At 43.1% G+C, this 20,647-nt stretch overlaps 1 protein-coding gene across 1 annotated transcript in view; it reads left to right on the forward strand.

The window, feature by feature from the left end:
- LOC126537559 (probable peptidyl-tRNA hydrolase 2) overlaps positions 1–20,526 on the forward strand; it is a 66,531-nt gene extending 46,005 nt beyond the window's left edge. The window contains exon 6 of the mRNA XM_050184670.2: positions 13,531–20,526. Within this exon, the coding sequence (XP_050040627.1) occupies positions 13,531–13,617 (87 nt within the window). The 3' untranslated portion in view covers positions 13,618–20,526. The remainder of the gene's footprint in view (positions 1–13,530) is intronic.
- Positions 20,527–20,647: the final 121 nt, after the last annotated feature.

Consider the following 20,647-nt stretch of genomic DNA (forward strand, 5'->3'; position numbering starts at 1 on the left):
CTCAAGCTGGAAGGCTGCCGCGGCAACCTCCTCGCATTCTTTAAAAGACCCCTTTTGGGCCCACGAAAGCACGGCCTTGGCGGTGCTCGCATCGCTTGCCACCCGTGATCCCTCTTTGCAGTTATGGCAGTGTCTTTAACGCCGAATGCTGGGGCTTGTTACACATGATCGGAACGCCCAGGAAGCAGTTAAACGAGTGAGCGCAATCAGCAGCCGGATGGAGGAAGGTGGTGCGGAGGGGCACTGGCCTCCCCACCATTATGGTTAGCTAAGACCAGCTCTGCCATTCCCCTAGTTTGATGTTTTCATGCAACCCGGTTTTAACAATTATCGGTTATAACAATGGAATTTTCGTGGCATTTGAATATTGTTATAAGTGGGTTCGACTGTACTCCATGTTATACATAGCAGGCAATGCTGCAGAAGCCAGAGTAACTTTTTAACTACCTGCATTGGCGACCAAAAATCTCCGCATGCCAGGTGACAGCAAGAAATAGCAGGGTGTCTACCAACGGGGAAAACCGGGAATTCTCAGGGATTTTGAGTAGTCTGGAAAAACGCAGGGAAAACTCAGGAAATTTGTGCCTCTATCAGGGAAAATTAGCTGTAAGTTTATTGAAAGGGTCGAAAGTCGCGGTAATGCTGGCTCGAGTACAGACAGGAATCGTAATGAATCGTCTTTGACGCCCTGTCGTCGGCTGGAGGAGTTGCCAGTGTACAGTCAACGACCGACTTCCCGGATTCCCGATAATTTGGACGGCTTCACGGCACCGCCACCACGTATTCCATAGAGTCAATGTATCAGAACGTCTGAAAATTTCGGACGCAAGAACTCTTCGCCGTCCGACTTTCCGGACGTTTTGCCATGACCGCAGATCCGAAACGGCATTAATCAAAGCCAACACCGCTGCCATTTGATTACCTCACTGCCTCGAACCGGCGCTCTCGCACACAGATCCGCTAGCAGCCGTAGCCATTACTGCGGCAACATTAGGCCTAACTGCTTTATAGACCTCAGACTCTGCCCAGGCGGCGCCGCGGAAAAACCCGTCACCAGCGCCCCCATCGCAGCCTTGGCGCTAAATGAGTAGTGCAAGGGGAGCTGTCCGCAAGCGAAGGTGCATAGGCCACAATGGACCCTTCTCTTTTGTTTGTGTTGAGGCACGGTTTCCTAAAAATCAAGGACCTGGAAAGCTTCTTCCGCCCATCCACGCTTCGGAAAGGAAGCTCAGCAGGGCGAAGTACGGGTACAATATAAAATAAAGTCTCAAGTGTTATTTCGGCGTGCTGCAACTCGCAAGTACAGAGAGCATCAGGTTTGTCTATAGGCATATCAGCATAAAAATCTAAGCATTTCAAATTGGTTCATATTGAACATGTCCTGAACACAAGACTTAAGTATCTCCTATATTTTTATGTATTTTATCGTACTTTTTTGTCTCACAATTATTTACAGAGAGTAAATCCTTTCGTAGCCTTTTCCAGGGCAGCAAACAGAAAACGTTTTCCAAGGCAGCAAACAGCGTGCGATCATAACGAAAGAACTTGCGCCTATGCGCTGCATCTTTCCTTCTCGCAGGAGCTACAGCATCGCTCAGTACCTTAATTTGAAGTTTTCACAAACGCTTCGAGCAACAAGCGCGCACAAATAAATGTAAATAAACGCGACATTTTTTTTCTTTACACACGTGCGTTACTTCGCAATTACTCATCCAGTGCTCCTATAGCAACTTTATTGCTCACATTTGAAAAACGCAGTCGAGCAGGCTCAGCACGTTGCGAAGCATGCTTGTTGTATCGGCACAGGACATACAAAATGCCGAAAGTAGAAATGAGCTCGCGATACAACGATGCTCTAGAACAGGATTTTGAATTTATAAGCGAACCAAAATGTTTGGTTAAGCTGACCTGCCAAATCTCTCCGTTCCACTTGAGTCAAGGGGAGGCGGACGCCTGTCAAAAGGTGGAGATATCGATGGCACATAAGCAGGAGGGTTCGCAACGTTGTTTTTTCCGTTACCAACGAAGTGGCGGCTGCAGATTCTTGAGTTTTCGCTTGGTTACCACGGTCCTCCGGCGGGGCCACGCAACACAATTACAGAAGAACAAAATTGTCGCACTTTTTCATGCGAACCGCTGTGTTGTGGGGAATGCAAGTAATCCGATTACACAACAGGTTGAACGGCCCGTATCCAGCGCTCTCGCCTTTCCCCTTCATACGATCACAATGGAAATCAGTAAAACTGAACGTTGTTATTCCGACCTTCACGTTCATGGCAATTTACAACACAACAGTAGCGTCGATTGCGGCGTTTCTTCGTAGCGCGCGGAGCTATCGCAGTTGCCGTCGTTTCCGCCATCAGTCTGCCAGCAAGCGCTTTATGGCAGTTCAGCGGCGCGTCCGACTAGCGTAGAAATTCATAGCTCTCTATCTGGGTGTAAAATGCGCAAAACACTCGCAATATGGACCAAAATCTAGTTAAATCGTTGTTTCGCAGTCGCTAGCTGCATAGGCAACTTAGCAAGGGAGTCGGGCTTCGCACTACTCAATTACTGCCTCTTCGCAACGGCAGGTGGCGCTACGCGTCTTGCAAAACTCCAGAGTCTGACGTCCCAAGCTTCCTGCCGTTGGGCGCCGTGTTTTTTTATTGAAAGAACTCGCTGCTGTCAGCAATGGTACGGACTCTTTGTGGTCCTCGCGATTGGCTTAGAAGCTTGGAAAGCACGGTGCGTTGCATAATGCCGGTTCCCGAAAGTCAGCTTCGCCTTGATACAGAAATGTTGGTGAAGCATGCGCAAAAGTATTGCAGTGAAGCATAACAAGCGTGGGAAGGGGCTATTGCAATGGGACACATTATGTATTCCTTAATTATACACACGTGCACCCGGTATTTCTTGTCACAGTACGAGCACAGATATGCCTAATACGTGTACCTACAGGCCTTCAGAGCGTTTTCGAATGTGCCTGTGGTGGTTTGAGCCCCTAAGGGCAGTAAATGACATGCATTCGAAAAATCGAGTTCGAGAAATCGGACGTGGACTGTGCAACTGACCAAGAAGATTCTTCAAGTTGTCCGTGGGGCGAACGAGTGTCGGAAGGAGGACAAGAACAGAAAGGATCTACGCATTGAGGAATGAACAGGAAAGGAAGCGTGCTGCCGCCGTTTTAAGCTCAAAAAACACAGTGTTGGCTGATGCCGAGATGCAGGTGTCCCTGATAGAAACCAAAATAAACTCTTTAAAATAGTGAAACACAGCACCTAGGCATCGTGCCTGGGCTGTGAGTATGTCAGGACAGTTGAGATTGACTTACGAGCTGTTGAGAGAGAATCTCAATTGTGACAAAGTTCGGGCTTCATACCACTGAGCTTGCTATCAATTGATAGAAATAGTTCATATTCGAAAATATTGGCTTGTGTATGCATCTCCTTTTTATTCGTATTTGAGAATATCCGACTCCATTTGCATTTTTTTTTTCGAAGACATTTTATTTGCTGTGCATTTTTTAACCCCTCCCTTCTATTCTCTTTTTGAATAACATAAACACTACTCCTTAGTATTCATCATCATCAGCCTAGTTACGCCCACTGCAGGGCAAAGGCCTCTCCCATACTTCTCCAACTACCCCAGTCATGTACTAATTGTGGCCATGTTGTCCCTGCAAACGTCTTAATGTCATCCGCCCACCTAACTTTCTGCCGCCCCCTACTACGCTTCCCTTCCCTTGGAATCCAGTCCGTAACCCTTAATGACCATCGGTTATCTTCCCTCCTCATTACATGTCCGGCCCATGCCCATTTCTTTTTCTTGATTTCAACTAAGATGTCATTTACCCGCGTTTGTTCCCTCACCCAATCTGCTCTTTTCTTATCCCTTAACGTTACACCTATCATTCTTCTTTCCATGGCTCGTTGCGTCGTCCTCAATTTCAGCAGAACCCTTTTCGTAAGCCTCCAGGTCTCTGCCCCGTAGGTGAGTACTGGTAAGACACAGCTGTTATACACTTTCCTCTTGAGGGATAGTGGCAACCTGCTATTCATGATTTGAGAATGCCTGCCAAACGCACTCCAGCCCATTCTTATTCCTCTGGTTATTTCAGTCTCATGATCCGGATCCGTGGTCACTACCTGCCCTAAGTAGATGTATTCCCTTACCACTTCCAGTGCCTCGCTACCTATCGTAAACTGCTGTTCTCTTCCGAGACTGTTAAACATTACTTTAGTTTTCTGTAGATTATTCTTCAGACCCACCCTTCTGCTTTGCCTCTCCAGCTCAGTGAGCATGCATTGCAATTGGTCTCCTGAGTTACTAAGCAAGGCAATGTCATCAGCGAATCGCAAGTTGCTAAGGTATTCTCCATCAACTTTTATCCCCAATTCTTCCCACTCCAGGTCTCTGAATACCTCCTGTAAACATGCTGTGAATAGCATTGGAGATATCGTATCTCCCTGTCTGACGCCTTTCTTTATTGGGATTTTGTTGCTTTCTTTGTGGAGGATTACGGTGGCTGTGGAACCGCTATAGATATCTTCCAGTATCTTTACATATGGCTCATCTACACCCTCATTCCGTAGTGCCTTCATGACTGCTGAGGTTTCGACTGAATCGAATGCTTTTTCGTAATCAATGAAGGCTATATATAAGGGTTGGTTATATTCCGCACATTTCTCTATCACCTGATTGATAGTGTGAATATGGTCTATTGTTGAGTAGCCTTTACGGAATCCTGCCTGGTCCTTTGGTTGACAGAAATCTAAGGTATTCCTGATTCTATTTGCGATTACCTTAGTAAATACTTTGTAGGCAACGGACAGTAAGCTGATCGGTCTATAATTTTTCAAGTCTTTGGCGTCCCCTTTCTTATGGATTAGGATTATGTTAGCGTTCTTCCAAGATTCCGGTACGTTTGAGGTCATGAGGCATTGTGTATATAGGGTGGCCAATCTTTCTAGGACAGTGTTCCCACCATCCTTCAACAAATCTGCTGTTACCTGATCCTCCCCAGCTGCCTTCCCCCTTTGCATAGCTCCCAAGGCGTTCTTTACCTCTTCCGGTGTTACTTGTGGGATTTCAAGTTCCTCTAGCCTATTCTCTCTCACCTTATCGTCATGGGTGTTACTGGTACTGTATAAATCTCTATAAAACTCTTCAGCCACTTGAACTATTTCATCCATATTAGTAACGATATTGCCGGCTTTGTCTCTTAACGCACACATCTGATTCTTGCCTATTCCTAGTTTCTTCTTTACTGCTTTTAGGCTTCCTCCATTCCTGAGAGCCTGTTCAATTCTATCCATATTATAGTTCCTTATTTCCGCTGTCTTACGCTTGTTGATTAACTTAGAAAGTTCTGCCAGTTCTATTCTAGCTGTAGGGTTAGAGGCTTTCATACATTGGCGCTTCTTGATCAGATCTTTCGTCTCCTGCGATAGCTTACTGGTTTCCTGTTTAACGGCGTTACCACCGACTTCTATTGCGCACTCCTTAATGATGCCCATAAGATTGTAGTTCATTGCTTCAACACTATGGTCCTCTTCCTGGGTTAAAGCCGAATACCTGTCCTGTAGCTTGATCCGGAATTCCTCTAGTTTCCCTCTTACCGCTAACTCATTGATTGGTTTCTTATGTACCAGTTTCTTCTGTTCCCTCCTCAAGTCAAGGCTAATTCGAGTTCTTACCATCCTATGGTCACTGGAGCGCACCTTGCCGAGCACATCTACATCTTGTATGATGCCAGGGTTCGCGCAGAGTATAAAGTCGATTTCATTTCTAGTCTCACCATTCGGGCTCCTCCACGTCCACTTTCGGCTAACCCGCTTGCGGAAGAAGGTATTCATTATCCGCATATTATTCTGTTCTGCAAACTCTACTAATAACTCTCCTCTGCTATTCCTAGAGCCTATGCCATATTCCCCCACTGACTTGTCTCCGGCCTGCTTCTTGCCTACCCTGGCATTGAAATCGCCCATCAGTATACTGTATTTTGTGTTGACTTTACCCATCGTCGATTCCACGTCTTCATAGAAGCTTTCGACTTCCTGGTCATCGTGACTAGATGTAGGGGCGCAGACCTGTACAACCTTCATTTTGTATCTCTTATTAAGTTTCACAACAAGACATGCCACCCTCTCGTTAATGCTATAGAATTCCTGTATGTTACCAGCTATGTTCTTATTAATCAGGAATCCGACTCCTAGTTCTCGTCTCTCTGCTAAGCCCCGGTAGCACAGGACGTGCCCGCTTTTTAGCACTGCATATGCTTCTTTTGGCCTCCTAACTTCACTGAGCCCTATTATATCCCATTTACTGCCCTCTAATTCCTCCAATAGCACTGCTAGACTCGCCTCACTAGATAACGTTCTAGCGTTAAACGTTGCCAGGTTCATATTCCAATGGCGGCCTGTCCGGAGCCAGGGATTCTTAGCACCCTCTGCAGCGTCGCAGGTCTGACCGCCGCCGTGGTCAGTTGCTTCGCAGCTGCTGGAGACTGAGGGCCGGGGTTTGATTGTTGTATTCATATAGGAGGTTGTGGCCAAGTACTGCACCAGGGTGGCCAATCCTGCTCTGGTGAGAGAGTGCTTTACCGGTTCTGGTCACCGGGATCAGGCCGCACTCCAGGCCTGTTTGTGCAATTTTCTCAACACACGGTTGTTGTTTTTTTTTTCTGGTATTTTCCGGTGGAGAATTGTGCGGCCCGGGATTTGAATCACGGTCCTCTTGCACGGGAGGCGGATACTCTACCGTCCCTGCAGGAGTTAAATTTAAAAATTAAATTGTGGGATTTTACGTGACAAAACCACTTTCAGATTATGAGGCACGCCGTAGTGGAGGACTCCGGAAATTTCGACCACCTGGGGTTCTTTAACGTGCACCTAAATCTAAGTACACGGGTGTTTTCGCATTTCGCCCCCATCGAAATGCGGCCGCCGTGGCCGGGATCCGATCCCACGACCTCGTGCTCAGCAGTCTAACACCATAGCCACTGAGTAACCACGGCGGGTCCCGCAGGAGTTGTACGCCTCATTTAATATACAGTGGTGCCCTATTTGATCAGTCAAGGTAGACCAATCTGAGCTCGGCTATACCGCACGGATGGCACTCGGCTAGAGAACCTGGTATTTATGACCTGCACATGTGAGGCCATACATAATTGAAGATATATATCTTTCTTTTTTTTATTTTAGGAGGGTTCCCGTACAGTGATAAAATAAAGGAAAAGACATTAAAAAGAAAGAAAAAGGGGCGAAAGAAAAGGAACACAACAGGTGATTTGATCTCGTGACCCTTCGATGTTGCCCAGAAAGATAGCTCAGTCGGTTGGTTCGTCAGGCCCCAGGCTACTTTCAAGCGCCACAGCTCCTGCTCCGAGCCTCACACTTACGTGGGAAGGGACTCATGTTGTCCGCGATAGTCGGTTATTGCTCGAGAGTCCATCGCAGGCGACACAGCACTGATGAGTGGTTGGAAGGCATACTTTCTTGGAAAAATGGCTGCCCGAGGTGAAGAGCGAACTCGAGCGGCTTTAGAGACAAGGAAAACTGCCTTAAAATATTTAGACTTGAGGGAAAGCTTCGTTAACAAACTATAACACGGCCATCAGCACTCGAATACGACGAGAGAAATTATTGAGACGTGGAAAATTTCCTTGAAATAAATATGGTTTGCGAGACAAATGCTTGTAAGTATTGAACCTCTTAAAAGATGAGGGGAAATTTGCGCTCACAGAGAGGGCATCGTCCGTACGAGACCACCACCAGGCACCTTACTGAGACGTGGAGGGCTTTGCGGCCGGAACAAAGCCTCCCGTCCCCGCCGGCCAAGAGGGGGAAACGCGCTTTCCGATCGCTCAAGGTTGCGCGGACATAGTATAACTCTAGCGTCTAGGAGAAGCTTAACCAGGTGCGATGGCGGCACGCATAGCGTGGGAAGCTAGCCGCCAGAATAACAATCTCAAGGACTGCTGCTGACGAGGGCGAAATACCTTCGTGTAATTATAATAACCCTAATAGGACTACTTTCGAAAGAAAAAAAAAAGGAAACGGCCCAGAGGGCTATACTACGAGAGCTATGACTGATAGTTATCTATACATATATATATATATATATATATATATATATATATATATATATATATATATATATATATATATTCATCTCATCTATGGGATCGCATGCGTGCGCTGTTGCTTTGTCTCTGCGTGTAGTAGTTAAGAGAGCCAGTTTAAGGGCGGAGAAGAAGGAAGGAAAGGAAAGCAAAAACTGCAGCGCCGTGGTTTTAAAGTGCACCCGTGGTAGAGAAACGGAAGGCGATATAAGCGTGCGTAGCCATGATACGCACACGACAAACTGCCTTAAAATATTTAGACTTGAGGGAAAGCTTCGGTAACAAACGATAGCACAGCAATCAGCACTCGAATATAATTATAACCCTAATAATAATTGTAAATATTCATCTCATCTATGGGATCTAATGCGTGCGCTGTTGCTTTGTCTCTGGGTGTAGTAGTTAAGAGAGCCAGTTTAAGGGCGGAGAAGAAGGAAGGAAAGGGAAGTCTCTGAAGCAAAATTGCAGCGCCGTGGTTTTAAAGCGCACCCGTGGTAGGGAAACGGAAGGCGATATAAGCGTGCGTAGCCATGATACGCACACGACAAACTGCCTTAAAATATTTAGACTTGAGGGAAAGCTTCGTTAACAAACGATAGCACGGCAATCAGCATTTGAATATAATTATAACCCTAATAATAATTGTAAATATTCATCTAATCTATGGGATCTAATGCGCGCGCTGTTGCTTTGTCTCTGCGTGTAGTAGTTGAGAGAGCCAGTTTAAGGGAGGCGAAGAAGGAAGGAAAGGAAAGTCTCTGAAGCAAAATTGCAGCGCCGTGGTTTTAAAGCACACCCGTGGTAGAGAAACGGAAGGTGATATAAGCGTACGTGGCCATGGTACGCACCCGACAAACTGCCTTAATATATTTAGACTTGAGGGAAAGCTTCGTTAACAAACGATAGCACGGCAATCAGCACTCGAATATAATTATAACCCTAATAATAATTGTAAATATTCATCTCATCTATGGTATCTAATGCGCGTGCTGTTGCTTTGTCTCTGCGTGTAGTAGTTGAGAGAGCCAGTTTAAGGGAGGCGAAGAAGGAAGGAAAGGAAAGTCTCTGAAGCAAAATTGCAGCGCCGTGGTTTTAAAGCGCACCCGTGGTAGAGAAACGGAAGGCGATATAAGCGTGCGTGGCCATGGTACGCACCCGGCAAACTGCCTTAAAATATTTAGACTTGAGGGAAAGCTTCGTTAACAAACTATAACACGGCCATCAGCACTCGAATACGACGAGAGAAATTATTGAGACGTGGAAAATTTCCTTGAAATAAATATGGTTTGCGAGACAAATGCTTGTAAGTATTGAACCTCTTAAAAGATGAGGGGAAATTTGCGCTCACCGAGAGGGCATCGTCCGTACGAGACCACCACCCAGGCACCTTACTCAAATTCAAATTGGATTCAAATTGGATTAAATCGTTTTTTTAATATTTATTTCATATGCTTATTAGAGAGTGACAGCATTGGGCGATATGGTTTCAGGCCGTCTTGACATAAAACATAGTTCTACATCACTCAGGGAATTGTGCAAAGGCACCCAGGGAAAACCTGAAAAACTCAGGAAACTTGGAAATCTCAACTTGGTAGACTCCCTGATAGGAATGGGCTGTGTAATCTGGTGCAATGTTGACTTAATATTGGGGGTGTTCGAATAGTGAAATTTCCTCATTGAATTGAATATTAATGTCCAAGAAAAATTATCACCAAATATTGAATAAAATATCAAATATTTTCTCATTTCCAAATCAATATAAATATTAAGTTTGCGTGGAGTCCCAGTTAAAAGTGGGTAAATAACAAATGCACCTAATACTGTTCCCAATTGTACATCCGGACAACTGAGGAGCTTGTAAATAATAAAGAACTGCTTTAAGTTATCTGAAGCACCATGGCAATTGCAGTAATGAAATAAAGGAGCAACATATTATCAGATTCACATAGTGGTCACTGAAAGAGAGAAGTGTGATGCTACAGTATCGCGCATTGTTTTACAGAAATGCAAACATGATGAGACTGGCCAGATAACTTATCAGAAAAAAATTCATACATATGCTCCCTAAAAGCAAGCCATTCTTATTGAATGACTAAATTATTGAGCAGAAGTTAACTGCCCAGTGCACTTGCTCAGGAACGGACGCCCCTGCTCAACAACTGCTGCTATCCTACAGTAGAATCATTTGGAACAGTCCTCGCATCCCTCGTTCTGTCTCCCTCGAGACTCTAAAAAGTGTTTTTAGTTTTTGTATATTTGCAGTAAACAAATATTCAACAGCTTACAGTAGTGAAGTCTAAAATCGAATATGAATCGAATAGCAGGGACTACTCGATTTGTATTCGAAATTTTGAATATTTGCACACCCCTACTTAAATATGAGTATATTAGTCACAATATCTGAAGCGAGTACCGTGAGAAAATATGGCAGACGTGAACCTATGAACCACGGAAAGTTTAAGTGGGGTGACACGTTAGCATGACCGCATTCATTGCTTGCATTCATGAACAAAACGTTGTGCATATACTGCAAACTCAAAGCATATGAACAATACATTATTTGACCAAATATTAACTCCATAAGTTACTGTTCTAATATCTCCAAATGTTAGTTGGTAGAAGGTGTACAGATTAAAAGCCAGTTCACTGAGAATTGCATGGATTGATCGTACGAGAACTATACTTATGTAGTGACTTACGTTGTGAACATGGCAACCTTGCCAACACTACACATATGTGCTTCATTTTCTTTATTAGAGTGCAAGGCGAAATGTGTCTGCTTCACTTTAGTACTGCAGTCAAAAATGAGAGGGTATGTGGACGCGAACTGAGCGGGAGCATGGCAGAAGCACATTATATTGCAGTTTCCTAAAATATAGTGCCCACCGTTGACGGTAATTAAAAACTTCCTTCCACAAATGCTACGCTGCTGATGCTGAACTTGAAGACACTGGTGGAATTTCTTCGTAAGCATCATGCACGAGTTCTCCCAGTGACAGCAGATATGATTCATTGCAAAGGCAGTTGAGCTTGCTTGTAAGCGTGCACTTGATAAAACAAAAAGGTTTTTCTTTTTTCTAAAAAGTGTTGCATGTGCAAAATCAGGTGAGTACTTGGAATTTTGTAATCAGACTTTGGCAGAAGAATGGCTGCCCACTGGGATAAATTGGCAACATAGAAGAGAGGCTTCGCCTGTCACAGCTGTCTGCAGATATGGCTTCAAAAAGCTAAAGCTGCTGTCAATGGGAGGCGTTCGTGTTAAGGACTGGGCTGTGAGCAGTAAAAGTGAATGGCTGACAGTAGCCCATGGACACCTATGGACTGGCTGCGGTGATAATCAAGTCTGCAGCCTAGGCGCCCAGCATTTATCGTTCACTGCTCAATGACGGCGTTGCACATTCCTTCAGGAAGTTGCTGCACTATAAATGCCTGGGACATCACCGACAATGAGGCACTGTGGAATATCAAGAGCGATTAGCAGCAGCCACTCAGATGAGAATCTCAACCTCCCAGACCGATCACACATGCAGTTTCTGTCTCTGGCCATTTCATCTCTGAATGGGCAAATTGAATAAATGAAATAGGTTCTGCAGTTAACTGTCTCGCATTTTTTTTGTTTAACTTTCAAGGCAAGGGGTCAACCTATATATCTATTTACATGGTAATGTTCACTTGAGTCATGCTTGTCTCTTTGCTTTCCAAGTTTGGTGTAGTAGCGACAGTTTTCACTTATGCACTTCACGCTGCGTGCATTGCTGGAAACGATATACCAAAATGCTGTGCAAGAACTTCAAGGGCATCTACCTTTCTTACGAACCAATTTGTTCACAGATGAGGTTTCAGCTGATTCGGCATTGATGGTGGCCTGGGCATCGTGGGGGCTCTAGTTCTGATTGGATTCCTTCAGGTTGAGTTGGCAATTTGGTGACCTGGCAATGTCACAGTTTAGCTAACCTCACACCATGTGTACTTTCCCTATCACTGAAACACTAAGCATAGCATGCATCAGTGCATAGCATCCACTGTCAAATAACCTGATGCACACCAAATTGTTATTTAACTAATGATTGTCTTGCAACGTATGTCTCTATGTATCTTGTGTCCCTGCAGTGGCTGTCTTGAAATGTTAAAAAGTGGGGGGTTCATGACAGAATCATAAGTATTACTTTCCAAGACTTGTAGCAATTGTGGCTATCAGGATTTGTGTGATGATAGCCAATGTGATAATTCACAAGTTTCACTAATTAACAGATTTACATTAACGGACATGTTGCAGTTGCTGAATTGAAATCGGTCTGTACTCAAAGCATAATCTTTTGTAAAAAAACGTCTTCCTTGCACTAGTTTCAAGAGATAAGTACTCAAAATCAGTCATTGCTGTCCTAGTTAAAGGGGCCCTGAAACACTTTTCTAACCAGTAATAGAAAGGCCTCACTATTAAAGGACATCCTCTTCCGAATCTCATTCCTTCAAATCTTTAACTGTAAGTGGAGTTATCTCACTGATACCTGGCTTTAGTTCTCTCTCTTTTCAACTTCGCTAGCACACTGGATGCTACACAACTATGAGTGCAAAGTCCGAGCCAAATGTTTTCTTGCAGCGGCAAACAGTAACCTAGAACTTACTTTTGTGGAAGTTTGTTAGGCATCATATTAGCAATTTCAGAATAGTGGCTAGCTGGGCTTGTTGGTACGAACACATTCTTTTGCAAACAGCACAAATAATGGGACACAGAAAGAGGCATACGACACAGGCATAATCTTAATAATAATATTAATATTATAATATTAGCAATATAATAATATTAGCAGTCATTTTGCAACTTCTATTGTCTGCCACTGCTATGAACAGGGTTTGTAGTGGTCCCTGAAACCCGTGAAAATTCCTTGAATGTGAAACTGCTACTTCCAAAGCCTTGAAAGCCTGCTTCAGAAAGTGTATGAAAATTCTTTAGTTTATCTTTCAGCTAGGCCTAGCGAATTTTATTTGTGTATTTGACTCTGAGGTTTATGGATGCTAAGAGTCAATCCAATCCGATTAGCATCTCTTTTGGTAGGGAGCCATCTTGTTTGTGAAGGGTGGTGATGGTTTACGTTCAAAAGGCTTAGTGAGAATCTCTTTGCAATAAAATTAATGTTTACTCGTTTTTTTAAGACACTGTTTTGCTTTCAGGCCATCAGGCATCATGGTGCTTTAATCGTTCAGAATTCTTTCTCAGGACGTTGAAAACCCTTGAAATTTTTCTTATGACGCTATTATGAACTCTGCAAAGCTTGCTTCATCAAATGCACTGTGTTTAATAATATGAAATATAGTCGCAGGAATATGCTACATGTTTAATTCATTCAGTGATACATTCAATATGCATAATTTTTTTTTTATTAACGAGGTTTCTGTGTGTTAACGTTTATCATTCTTCTTTTCAGATTCCTGCAGGATCCACGACGGTTGTAGGGATAATGGGACGAAATGACCTCGTCGACCAGGTCACTGGAGGTCTGCGGCTACTGTGAAAGGCTGCGCTGTTGCGATTATACAGTGCATGCAAAGCTAAGCAGCAGCCTTGTGATAAGCGAATGTCCCCATTCCATCCTGCTAATCGCCTCCATTGAAGCCAAAAAAGCCACTGAAACACTCCCCGCCCACCTCTTGTTTGTATCTATGCGCGGGTTTTCTCAGGACACTTTGTGGCTGGCGGGAGCAGTCCTTTTATACGCTTCAATCTAGGCAACAATTTGCAGCCCTTAAGTGGTATTTTTGAGCGATTGCTTTTGGTGGGGGGGGGGGGCAATCACATTCAGAAACATTTGCGTGATTCGGCAGCAGACATGTTAAATATTCAGTTGACAGCAATTAGGCAATTTGTCAAGGTCGCTGTCATCGCGCCGTGCCAGGAACACTGTTGTTCGTGTACTTCGCACATCCGGTGCTTAGTAGCGTGAAATCTCATGAAAGAGATTGCTCAAGGATACTTGCCCTGCTTCTCACCAATCGAGCGAATTGTGAATGTCACATTTGGTTATGTGGCCCATGGTTTGGTTGGCGTTGCCGAGGACATTAGAACTTGTAACCCTGGCATTTAGTGCAGAAGCACTTCCTTTATTCTTTATTTTTTCAATCACTTGGGCTTTATAGTGATGTGAGTTATCACGAATTCGTATATAATTATTTGACGCAATTTTTCACGTTAAACGTCGTGAAGAAACATTATGCGGGAACATTGTGCTTTAATTAATTAGTGTGCATAACGAGCATAATATGTTGTCGATAGGTAAATAATTTTTCTAAGAGATCCGTAATAATCTTGTGATAAAGTGCTTTACGTAGCATTTTAAAGCGAACAACTAAGTTTAATTACACATTGTTCTAATCTGCGTGGTTTTAAAACATGCACTAAAGAGTACTATAGTGTATTTATTGTCTTTAATTTGTTGTCAACATGAGCAGGAGGACATGAGCATTGATGGTGCAATCATTTGTATTCCTCTTAGTAGTTTGGTGCTAGTTAAACATTTCACGGTTTATTAAAGAAATTACCTGCAATACATCTGTATTTTCTTACAAATGCATTCTTATGACTGAAAGTGGAGAGAAGCATTTGTCTGTGGTAGTTGCCAAAGCTCTTACTTTAGTTTGTCTCGTAGGAGCACAGCTTTGCAACATCCTAACACGTGTCCGCAAACTCTCCTGAATTTACCGTAGAGTTTACGAAGTTGGGCTTTTTCTACGATTTTACAAATGTTTTGTCATGCATTACAAAAACTTCAGTTCACAGAAAAGATGCGTCCCGCCATACTCTTAATATGTTTTTTGATGGTGAAAGGGCACCTGAGGGATATTTGCTTTGATCAAGCTTATTCATACAAGTTTTCTGAAACAAGCAAAGTTGCTAGAAAAAGTCACTGTGATCTGAAAACAATGTGTGACTTCGCAGTCTTTGCCATTCCAAATTGTTGTTGGTTGTGTGCAATGGGTCAAGCTGAATCATTGTTAATAAAGTCCATTTCCCACATAAAGTGTGCGCTCGGAGAAAGCTAAAAAAATACAGAATTGTACTCTTTCACCCTCTAAAATTTACATTTGTTAAAACTATTGAAGAAAAACTTGGCTTACAATAACTTTTCTTAATTATATCACCTTATTTATCTTTAACCAATTGCACCGAAGAGGATACTGGCAAAGGCTAAGATTCACATGCTGAAATACACAGTGCCTATCGTGGCTTGATGTTGCAGAATCAATGCTGTACATATAATGGTCAGTAAAAACTTGTCTTTGATTGGCTATGGAGTGGCTTCCTGCGGGCTTAATTTTGAGCTAATTTAAAGCTTGGGAGGATAGTGTAGCAATCAACAACGCCGTATTACTTGCATGGGTGTTGCTTGCACACCTTGGTTCTTACATGTTCACCTCTTTTTATCATGCTGGCTAGTCTACACCCTTCTTCTTTTTGCTAAGACAACATACTACTATTCCATTTACACTGTGTGCGGCATGTTTTGTTTAAATGTTGTTTTGAAAATTGTGTGCCCGTTTTGGTTATGGACAGACATTTTTGAAATTGTAGATGGTTCGTGCATGTGAAAGGATGACACTTGGCAAGCTTGAAATTTGGGGGGGGGGGGGGAAATCATCATTAATATTAAAATTGGCCTCCAAATGCTGCACATGACTTCGACATTATTGTGCCATCGAAAAAAATTAGGTGATACTGAGTAACAATACGATTAGGTATGATGATGTTGCTTATAAAAATTAAACATGCTGCATGCTTTTCTACTCGCTGAGCTCACATGTGGAAGCCGCAGTGAGTGCAGGAAAAGAGCAAGTCCATGTATCATGACGCCATGATGCATCCACGTCATGGTTACCGAAACCAAACATGCTTTATTTAATTTATTTAGTGTAGAAATAGGCATTTCAGTAAGTTGTTTAGTGCACTCTGATTCTTTTATGTATTTTTTGTTAGTTTGGAGGGCTTAGATCATAAGTTATTGCAAAAGAAAAAAAATGTAATACCCATGTCGCACAGGCACCCACGAACTCCTTTAGGATAAAGGAGCGCAAGGCTTCTTAAGCGAGTTTGACCTCAAGGAAGTTGCGGTCGTGTCAGGTAGCCAATAAGGAGCTCTTAAATGTAGCCGCCAGAGGCGCATTCAGCGGTGTTTGGTTTTTGTACAACTACAAGAATGTAACTTCTGATTACACTTGTAGCTATTATAATTAATGCTCCTTTTATAAAAAATATTCAATATTCTTGATGCGAAAAACATACACGTCATTAAAAATCAAAGTGCACTCGCTAAACATAGCAGTGCTGACAGCAACGCTAGCCACCCTGTACTTATCTGTGTTTTCTTTTGCGGCATGACGAGTTGGCTCTGCATTCTGCTCACTGAACAGCTGCAAGCTGTACTAAAATGTAACATTTCGTGCACAGTGATCTTCTGAGCTTTCCTTTTATATTGTTTACTGCACCGGTGTAAGTAATAAGTGACCACACTGACCACTGCATGACTAGCATAACAAAGGCCACGTTTTCATGAAACCAATGTGAGAGGGTCAAGTCAGAAATTGTGCTGACTGAGCCTGACGTGAGCACGTTTACACGAACTCCCTTTTGACAATTCTGAACTACGATGGCATATAGTGTCAAGCCAAGACATCAAAGGGTTTGAACTGGGCTTCTGGTTCCCGCTGCTGTCTGCAGCAGCTCTGTTTACAGGGTCTTTTGGCTCAGATGAGGTTGCACTGCACAACGCCTTGTATTGGTCTTGTCCTGATACTATCCCCGCTGCCAGCGCATAATTTGCAACGTCCCAGTGTGCCCGCGCAAGTGTTGGCGCTGGTGGGCCGGACCCGTTCACGTTTACGTGCACGCAGCAAACGAGTCAGGCTGGGTCAACCTATACTCCATGCATTCGGGCTGACTGAGGAGTTTGCGGGTGCCCATGCAAAGGGGGGGGATATAAGTTGAAAATGCCATGTCAGTGTCATAGCATGTGTATGAGCAGGAGAGGATTTCCACACATTATCTGCATTTTACTAAAACGGACTCCCTTTTGCTAGCTTTGCCAAACAGCTTTCTGGAAAAAAGAAAGCGCAAAAGTAGATTGTCCTGCTTACAAGTGTTTATAGAATACTTCCTGCCTTGCATCAGTGCTGCAAATATGTAATGCATGAGCCAGCACAAAAATTCTTCACAAAAGCTAGTATTGATAGGTGCTTTTTGTAAGCGGCTGAAGCTGACAAGAGAATCGTGTTTAGTGCTACTTAGGTGTTTGCGTGATGCCACAGGGGTTCTCTGAGCTGAGGACATTTATGGTGCAAGTTCTGCAAGGGAATAGTTTGGTCCTTCAGCTGCACTTATAGAAACTGCATTTACAGTGGCAAAGAAAAACAGCGTTTGAGAATTGCAAAAATTAATATAGCCATTTCGGCCAGGTTGTGATAGAGAAGCATATCCTTAGGGTTTCCCATTGTTAAAAATATATTTGCAGTTTGAGCAATTGGCTGTGGTTAACACCAGAGCAGCAGTTTTAGCCTTTTTCACGCCCCAACTTTCAGAGAAGATGCGACACAAAGTTTGTGGCTTTCTAGCGCTACTATTCTACAAAGGAGGAAATATTAGCACACATTAGCTTGTGTGTACATTTTGACTTTAATACGTTTATGAGTGTGGTAGCAGTCTGCAACAAGATTATTTTGTTTTAGCTGCACATTTAATCTGGTTCATAGAAAGCTTGCAAGCAAAATGCACTTAGGGCCACTGTAAGAGAATATTTTCATAGACTAAGGATGCAATTTTTCAATGAATATTTATATCAGAAGCTCAGTCCTAGGAGCTGATGACAGTGCCGTCATCTATTTATTAATTGTTGATTTTTCAGGATGCATATGCTAGTACAACGTTCAAATGAAGATGTCTGCACTAGCTGAATTTTGCCACAAGCTTCAGGGCATTGGAAGTATTGTTTTTTTTTTTTTCTTCAAAGCACGGTTATGTATTGTGGTGTATCGGTTATATAGCCCAACCAACTTTTGAAGCAGAGAACATTGCAAATGGATTATGCACTGGGAGCAAAATGCTTGCTCTTTCGTCGTGAAACTGTTGGGTGATGGCCTCGCACACCCTTTTGCTTGTGATTCAGGGTAGCTAATCTTGTTTGCATATATGCGAGAGCGCTGTAAATATAGTAGCGTACGCAGCCTTGTTATGGGAAACAGGAGCACAAGGCTGCATTCTTTTTATTGATGTTTCTGTCATCGTTTGGTTGGTTCTTGCAAGCAAGGGCTTCTGCTAGTAAGAGTGTTTTGGTAATTAGCAGCTATTTTTGAAACATCAGGAGCTCTTTCATAGGTTGCCTTGAAAGATATAGAAGTGCTAGTTGCATTAATCAAATGTATTGCATTTTTGTAAATTTACAGGATTCCACACGATCCTTGCACCATATTTATTAAGGGAGATATTTTTCTTTAGCAAGTTCATGCAAATAATTGTATGTTACTTTTTGTCAGGGCTATAATTTTATTTTTCATCACCACACGTCTTGGTTATCAGCCATCATATGCTGGTTATCTTTTTTTTTTTTTTCATGCAGTAATCACATCATAGTGCTGACATGCATGTGCATGCTGCACTTCCACCACATATCACGCTGCTTGAAAGTGTGATCTCTGTGCTCACAGCTTCTGTAATTGTGATGTCTTGCTGTGCGTTTCTATATTTTGGCCATTTATAAAAGGCAGTGGCAATAATTTGGTCACGTTCTTTTTACATATAATTTAGAAATGAAAGTACTTGCGTCATTGTGCTTCTGTCAGGTGTAACTGTCTGTCCTTTTCACTCTTCATGACAAAACGATCTTTGTTGTTATAAGTTGTTTTGATTTCACAAAAAGGTCTCAGTTTTGCCCAGTAGGCGAAGCATCAATTGCAATAGCAAATTAGCAGACAGCTATACAAAGTAAGGATAGTAGCTTTATCGGCCGTATAAACTTGTAAACGTTTGCTTACTAACTAAATTAATGAGCATGGTGTCACGTACGCACAAGCAAACATGAATACATCTCACTTGATGACCACGGAAACTCACTCTCAGAACGTTGGAGTGAGGAAGTGTGGCAGCAGAAGCGAGTGAATTGACCTTCATGCTGCCTCCTGCTTCAACGCTAACTAAATGGCGAAAACACAGCAGAAACGAAGCTATCGGCCCTCAGTACGCCTAGACTCTGTCCCCTTCGCAGATCGCTTTCAAGATAGGGTAGGTGCAGCCGCGCCACACGCAGCAGCTGCCAGAGTAGAACCCCCTCCCCACGCCCCGTTGCCTTGTGTGCGACAGAACATGGCGTGCTTCCTCCTTGCTTTCCTCCTTCGCGCGCCGAGATTGAGCCGCCATCGTTGGTTCACCCTAGCACGCTTTCTCTCACACATACAACATACGGTGCGCGGGGACGACGTTATCACTCTTGGACTTTATATGGAACATCACAGAGACTACGACGGTAGAAATGCACCTGGAATGTCCATATAATTGCTATTGCAATAAAAAATACTTATGAATTGACGACTTTCTTGGGACAGCTTGTGTCGCAGTTGAGATACCCTGGAGTGGGCTCTACAGCTGCTCATGGGAATGTTTTGCAGCTGGGAAGCAACAGAAAAAGTTGGATTTTTCTTTCTAGCTAAGCTTGTTTCTGGAAATTTAATAGTAACGGTGCATCCTGTGCTCGTTGTGTGCACTGTGTTAGGGAATCTTTGAGTTCATTGTCAAGCCTTTGGACACCAAAGAAAGTTTCATTTGTTTTCGGGGTTTTCCTGTTAAAGAACTTCTATGGACAGCAATACATGTCCACCATCACAGTATAACTTGCTACCTTGAGCTGTACTACAACACTACACATGATTTCTTGACCTTGTCAGGATATCAGCGTTGCACTTAGACGGTTATCGCTATTTTGCCTAGTGTTCTCCATTCCAGTTTATTGTTGGGCCACCAAAGAAACTTTGTTCTCACAAAAGTGATATACATTTAAAATGACCTACTTTGGCCTCTTCCCAAGTCCCCAGCTTTGCAGACAGTATGTGACCGCTATCCATGTCTAGGACCTCTCGCCATGAACAGTACATTATGCATATCAGGCTGCACTTCAGAATTCTTTGAATTTTTTATGAAGTGTGGCGGTGTGTGGAACATCACAATGCACTCTCTTCTCATAACGTGTTTGCACAGTGTATTTCACATAATATTTAGGCCACGAATTCGTTGCTTTTGATGTTGAACGTTGAAACACCTTGCCACTTTTTATTTTGTCTGGTGGTTACTTGCACAGCCATAACTTTTTTCACTAACCTTTTTCACTCTGTATAGTGTAATTTCCTGCTGTATTGCCATGAGAAAAAATAAATGCTCTGGAATTGCATTCGTCTTACTATTTATTTATTTATTCAGTACCCACATGTGCTGAAAGGCATTACAGTGGGGGGGGGGGGGGAGGTTTTACAAAACAGTTAAAAACGTTCACAAAAGATTTTTTACACGAT

The sequence above is a fragment of the Dermacentor andersoni genome, chromosome 4 (assembly GCF_023375885.2).
Source record: "Dermacentor andersoni chromosome 4, qqDerAnde1_hic_scaffold, whole genome shotgun sequence".
Lineage (NCBI taxonomy): Eukaryota > Metazoa > Arthropoda > Arachnida > Ixodida > Ixodidae > Dermacentor > Dermacentor andersoni.